At 51.8% G+C, this 6809-nt stretch overlaps 1 protein-coding gene across 1 annotated transcript in view; it reads right to left on the bottom strand.

The window, feature by feature from the left end:
* The window catches only part of PTGFRN (prostaglandin F2 receptor inhibitor), a gene marked incomplete at its 5' end in the record, with an annotated part of 52538 nt that extends 45731 nt beyond the window's left edge, over nucleotides 1–6807 (bottom strand). The window contains 1 exon segment of the mRNA XM_015563538.1: nucleotides 6633–6807. Coding sequence (XP_015419024.1) covers nucleotides 6633–6807 — 175 coding nt within the window.
* Between the last annotated feature and the right edge of the window lie 2 nt (nucleotides 6808–6809).

The following is a 6809-nucleotide window of genomic DNA, read 5'->3' as shown; positions in this document are numbered from 1 at the left end:
CGTCTCCTCTCCCAAGACCCTGGATGCAGAAGTTACTTCTTCTGGTCCTCACCGCCTACCTTCCTGGCCCACCCACTCCCCTGTGCCTCTGAAGATGCCTTTTCACCCTCATCAATGCCCCCTGCCATGTATCAGTCCTTCCAGCCTCACTCACCTGCCTCTCCCACCTGGACTCCTTGGAGACGAGTCTCCGTGAGGCAGCTCCCTACAGATTCCTGCATCCTTCATCCTCCCACCCTCATGGCATGGAGAGGCCACACCATGTGATCCTGGGCTGCCAAACTTGGTGGGATCGAGTCAGGGAACCAGGCTGGCTGCCTCCACTACAGACCTAAGCCGACCCATCCTCATGGGTAACTGAATGGCTCCACCTTCCCACGGAGCCCACCCACACTCCTCTCGTTCTGACTCTGACCACGGCGTTGGCCTCACACTTCGCCCAGGAAGACCAGGCCACCAAATACTCTTGTGTGCCAAGCACTCATCCAGACCAGGGCTCCTCAAACGTTAGCAATCAGTTGAATCCCCCGGGGGATCTGCTTACAACCTCTCACTTCCCTCCTCTTCAGTCGCCAAATCCAAGGCTACTCTTTGCCTTTCTCTCTGATTTTATAGCGGCATGTGACCAACCCTTCGTTAACAAGTCTACTCACACTCATCCCTGCTTGGCCTCTACCGAATACACTCCCGGCTCTTCTGCCACCCTCTGGCCACTCCTTCCAGAGCTCTTCCTTCCATTTCCTGTTCCCCAGCAGGCATTCCCAAGAACTTGACCTTGACCCTCACCTCCGTCATCCAGGTGGTGCTGCACATTCTGGCAACAACACTGACCACAGGTCTGGTGCATCCTGCCCCACCTTGGAGGGCAGATCTGAGTCAGCTCTGTTCACGGCAGAATCCCTGGCACTCGGGACAACGCCTGGCCAGGGTTAGCGAACACTCTCAGTATTAGCGGAGTGGATAAATGGCCACTCTCCAGGTCACCGAGCTTCTCAACATCCATCCTCAAACAGCTCATATCTCAAGGCCAGGTTGGGGCTAAGGGCTGTGATTCGCCAGGTAAAAGATGTAACTGCCAACCTCCATCAGATCACAGCACACACAGGAAGTGATCACATCTGTATGGCTCTTGGGGTAACCACAGTGTCTGGTTTAGGGGCAGCTCTGACCTGTCAGCTCTGGGGGCTCAGGGCACCGGTAGCGTGACACAAATACAACCCACCTGAAACCCTTGCAGGTCCTTACCACCGCACAAAGGCCGGGAAGTCCTGGCCCAATCCCGCTCTGACTAAAAACGAGGAAGAGCCATGATCAGGATGTTCTTGGGCTTGGTGTCCTTGTAGCACCTGGGAAGTAACCCATCTCTCCGCACACTGCCTCTGTTTTATTAGGATTCAAAGGTAGCACCCATTCCGAAATGTGCCCTGAACCCTTAAGCATGGTGCTAAGCCAGACTCCTCCTAGACCTGCCAGAGGGGATGGTACTCCATCCCCTGAATTATACGAGTGATGCAAACACTTTCACATTCCAGCTGCTTAGAAAGGTGGGAGGCAGGACGCAATTAAGGTCCCAGCGCATCGTATTTAAACTTGAATCCTGCTGCTTAGCGACTCCATAATCTCGCACCAACACTCGGGGAGCGTTGTGGCGAAATCAGCATTCGAAGAACGCAGACGTGTCCACAGTGTCATTATCTCTCGTCTACGCACCGGTCCAGGGCAACTGGGTCGAATCCCGTGGCTTCCCAAAGACTACAGTTGGTGTGGGGGGGGAAATCTTCCAAGATCTTAAAAAACCACTGCTGTGCCAAATGCAGCACTTGGCCTTTTCCAGAAGATAAATTACGGAGGATTTTTGCCAGTTCAAGTTATTTTCCCAAAGCAGGGCATCAAATGGCCTAGCGATCCTGCCTTTAAGAAACCAATGCAATTAAACAGCAGAGCCATAAAATGCCCTGACAGCTCCCCCACCCCAACTTCGCTTGATAAAGTGAGAGGTAGTCACACACTGACAGACGAGCGCACACCTTATTTCACTGCCAGACTCGGCGCCAATATGAAAACCTACGTTCGATCTCCGGGGTTAAAATCCACTCAGCACTCCGTCACTACAACAGAATAGCCATATATACACGCGGACCAGCCCGACTGCCCTGTAAGGAATGAACACTGACACCCGGAGTTCCTATTCAGCAGGCTAATAAGAATAATTACAGCCAGGGCAGGCATTCATCAGCTTGGCAGATACAGGAATTCTGTTAACAAGGCTGAAATGAGTGCCAAGGAATCTCTGAAGGCCGCAGCACTTCAAAGACCGCCAGGCGGGATGAATGCACGGGGGCTCCTCCTGCCAGGCTTCCTGCTTCGGCGCTTTCTGGAGAAAGCTGCATTTCGGTCCCTGTCCGCGGAGAAGGTGTGGGGACCTGCCATGGGGTTGCAGGAATTGTGTCTGGGCTGCGCTCACCCCAGACCCTGTTATTTTTAACCACACGTTTGCTTTCAAACACCACTATCACCCCTTTTCCCCTAAACTAACCTCAAGAAGTATACAGCGTCAGGTGACGGGGCCCATAAGCTAACTTTTTCTTAGCAGAGTCAGAATGGAGTCCCGGAATGACTCTAGACAAGTGCCTTCGCTTCTCTGGGCACCAGTTTCCTCACCTGGAATACGGAGGAAATAACGGTACCTCCCTCCAAGCGTTGTTGCGAGGATTAAATAAGAAAATAATATGTAAGAGCCTGATGCTTGTCTGCATGCACTAGATCAGTAGCTGCTATTTTCACTCTGTGCCTGTATAGGTGCAGAGCCCTGTACAGAAGCTCTGAGAAAGAACAAGCAGAATATTCACTACACGGACACAGGTACTGTACACAGGAGTGCTATGCCTGGGCAGTGGGAGGGTGGGCGCTTTTTTAATCTTATATCTTTTATAACTGACACAGAGACCGCTCGCAGTTCTCCCAAATCTGTTCTTCTTGTCTTCCATAGTAGCTGGCACACGGCTGCCAGGCAACTCTCCATGTGCCAGCTTCCCTTGCAGCTACTGAAATCTATGGAATGGAATGTGTGCAGAAATGATGGGTGCCACACTTCCAAGCTTGGCCGTGAGGCCTCCATGGACTCCTCCATGCCCTTTTCCCCTTTAAGGGGCTGGAAAGACGGTGATGACAACCAAAGGAACCTCAGAAACTACTGTTACCCTACCTGGTTTGGCTCAGTGGATAGAGCATCAGCCTGCGGACTAAAGGGTCCCAGGTTGATTCCGGCCAAGGGCACATGCCCGGATTGAGGGCTCAATCCCCAGAAGGGGGCATGCAAGAGGCAGCCAATCAATGATTCTCTCTCATTGATGTTTCTATCTCTCTATTCCTCTCCTTTCCTCTCTGAAATCAATAAAAATATTCTTAAAAAAAAGAAGAAAGAAACTATGGGTTGAAGACCATGAACTGCCATCAGCCTGGTAGCCAGAATGGCTGTGTGGAGAAGGGATCCAACCCAACCTTTTCATCTGAAACATCCCCTTGGGCCTGCTAAGAAAGACACTTCTACTGTCTGAAGTTCTGTGCTTTGAGTCTACTTGTGAGAGCAACCTGGCCTGCCTAGTTAATGCCCTTCTATGTTATGTGAATTTTAAAATGTAGATGCAATGCTTTCGTCACTAAAAAACTACTTCAGTGGATTTGCAAATATTTTTTTTAAAAGACACAAATTAAAAATATATTACCCTCCCTCCACAACCTCCATACCTTCCCTTCTCTAATTCATGCTGCAAACTAGAGAGGACTTACCCTCCTCAGTCAGATTGCCATGTCCTGTGAACTTTCAATGGCTACCCATTACCCACAGATAAAAGGATATATACATGTACCCAGAGCCACGGTATATCGAATACCTACTATGTGCCAGGCGCCCTATTAGTAACAGGGATACAATAGTGAATAAGACAAGACCGGCATGGTCCCTGCCCACAGTGGGTATAATCAGAGTGGGGATTGCGGCCAGGCACAGAGAACTGTGTACAGTGAGCTAAATAGGTGGGAAGATGGCGGCACCCACAGGGCCAGCAAACCCACCCCTCATGGTCCAGACTTCTCAGCACAGCACAAGAAGCCCTCAGCACCCACCCCATCCCAGCTTCCCAGCTTGCTCTCCCATTATATCCCCTTCTCCCCCTCCAGTTACACGGACCTTCCTTCCAGCCATCTCTGAAGAGCCACGCACCTTCACTCGTCCACACATGGTATGCCTTTCCCCAGAGCCTGGAATGCTCTTCCATCCTTTCTTTCAAAATTCTTATTGTCCTCAAGGCTCAGCTCCAACACCACCTCTTTAGCAAAATCAACTGCAATCCCATGTCAAAGGAATCATCCTCTTCCTTGCTTCCAACCAGCACTTGGTTTCTATGTAGGTATTTCCTTCTGTCCTGTAGCTGGCTGTTTTAGTACCCGTCCACCCACCCCCCCTGATCACTCAATGAGGCATCTGTCTGGACACTTACGGACTCTAATGGACCTTCGAGAAATGCTGTATTGGATGGATAAACAAGAAGGGTCAGACACAGGGACCAGGAGGGAAAACTTGCTCCATGAAGCTGTGTGGATGCTGATGTGATGGTTAAGTTCATTAGGGAAGCTTCATGGAGGAAGCTGAGTTTTAGGAGGAAAAGGAAAAACACAGGCCAGAGTAGAGAAGCAGGAGGGGCATTCCAAGGCCAAGGGAAACGATAGAGCCAGAAGGCTCACGGATAGACCACGTCAAGGATAGCAAACAGGTTCCTTAGGATGAAGTGTGCGAATCAGAGAGAAGACCAGAGGTGGGGTGAACACAAAGGGAAGCAAATCCTTGTAAGAAAGTCAGAAAGAACCTACATGCAAAGGATGGGCCTCCCAAAACTCATCCTTTAGGAAAATAACGAACTTAGAAGGGAAGCTGGAGGGAAAAGCCAACTGAGCTAATGGTGTGGAGAAGCGGCAGGACCTGGGCTACCAGAGTAGCTCTACATGCAGAGGGGACAGGATGGAGCTGGAGCGCACGATGTGGGCAAAGCCACAGAACTGAGGGTCGGTGAGAACGTGGAGGTCAAAGAAAGTGACAGCAAGGTTATGCCCGGGTTGCAATACAAGAGGAAAGATGATCTTGCTTATCAACATATTAAGTTTCAGGAATCAGGACATTTTACTCAAGTGGTACAACAGGGAGGGCATCCCAGAGGTCAGGCGGAAGCCAACCGAGGGAGAGTGTGGGGGGGCAGAGTTATCAGGTTCAAGTTTGGGGAAGTTTTAGGAGAGAAGGCACTGGCTGGTGACACCACATTCCCTGTGTGTGGTTGAACGAGAGATGCCCAGGCAGGGCAGGAGGCACTGGTATACAACCAAGACTTCCCCAAGCTGTGCTCTCCCCACTTCTAGTCTCTCTTTGGCCCGACTTCTTTTCAGTTACTCAAGGGCATTTTTTTCAAGCTCCTACCAGACCCCAACACCTTCATTGGTATACAGGCTGTGGTGTGACCTGTACAACTCTAGGGGGAGTCATTCTCACACAGACTATAAAGTGCATGCAACTCCTAGAGTTGAGCAGTGCACAGTCTGTGCAACCATTGGCCACCAGCAGTGTACCACACCCGTATACGTTACACGGGTCACAGAGTGAACGTGGAAGAATAGAAGCTCTAGGATCCTAGACCATAGAAGACATGCCACAAAATAAGTGAGAGATCTGGAAGCTTTCTGTACACAGTGGCAGCCAACGCGAGGGGGCTGGGTCAGCTCTCTTGGGGAGTGAGTTTCAGAAGACCCCCTCCGAGGAGAAGGAAGAAAACATGGCAGCTAGAAAGGCTGGCCCCCCAGGAGTGGGAGTCACGGGTGTGGGGCCGTGTGAGCCCTGAGGCCAGCAGGCCGGGAGTGGCTGTGCAAGGCCTCCACTGGGACCCTCCGACCATAAGTGCAGAGCAGTCATTTAGCGCGTGCACAGCTGGGGCCCGGCTGGGACAGACACCACATGCAGCGCTCTGCAAGATTCTGACCGCTCTGCCTTCTCAAGGGGCTTGGAAGGAAACCCGTGGTCAGGTCTCGGGATTCATTCTGTTCTGGTTGACACAGACCCAAAGGATCCAAGCATATCCCGGCATTTCAGGGTCAGCCCTGGGTACCATGGTGAGCGCGTAATAAGCAGATGTACCTCCATGGTGGTTAACCACATGGTTATGGCAACGTAACCATTTCGGATAACCAGGTGTATCTACGTGAAGATGGTGTCTGTGTGCATAGAATAAAAGGAAAACAGAGAGGAAAAAAAATAAACCCACCCAAAATTCCTTGGGTGGGGTGAGGGTGCCGGCCAAATCATCAAGAGGCGCCAAGGTTCGGGGAGGGTGGAAGACAGGAGGCAGTGAAGGGAGCCAAAGTAACAGGTAGGAAAAGTTGGCCAAGCCAGGCTGCTAGGTCTTTGTGTGTGAATATGGAGGTAGGCAGCTTCCAGAATAAAAGAAAAGCCTGAGGCAGACGCTCTACCCACGGAGAACAGGACGGAAGGGCTCGCACACCCATTTTCACGGCAGCGCCCTGGGCCACCCAGTGACCTTCGTAGAAGGAAGTTGGTGGGTTCTCCCGCTTCCCTAGAAAGGCAACTCAACCTGGGTTTGCATGTGAGGAGCGGGGGAGCCGGGCTCGGAGATGGCGGGGCAGATCAAAGGCGCATATTTCCGCTCCCGAGCTGGGGATCCCGGCCAGGGACCGCGGGCACCTTCCGGCCCGGGAGTTCAAGGTGAGTCGGGCTCCCGGCGGCCAACAGGTAGGGAGGGCCGGGGGCA

Source organism: Myotis davidii, unplaced genomic scaffold (genome assembly GCF_000327345.1).
Source record: "Myotis davidii unplaced genomic scaffold, ASM32734v1 scaffold217, whole genome shotgun sequence".
Lineage (NCBI taxonomy): Eukaryota > Metazoa > Chordata > Mammalia > Chiroptera > Vespertilionidae > Myotis > Myotis davidii.
Note: the sequence above shows the minus strand (reverse complement) of the source record. Positions and strands in the feature narration are given on the sequence as shown.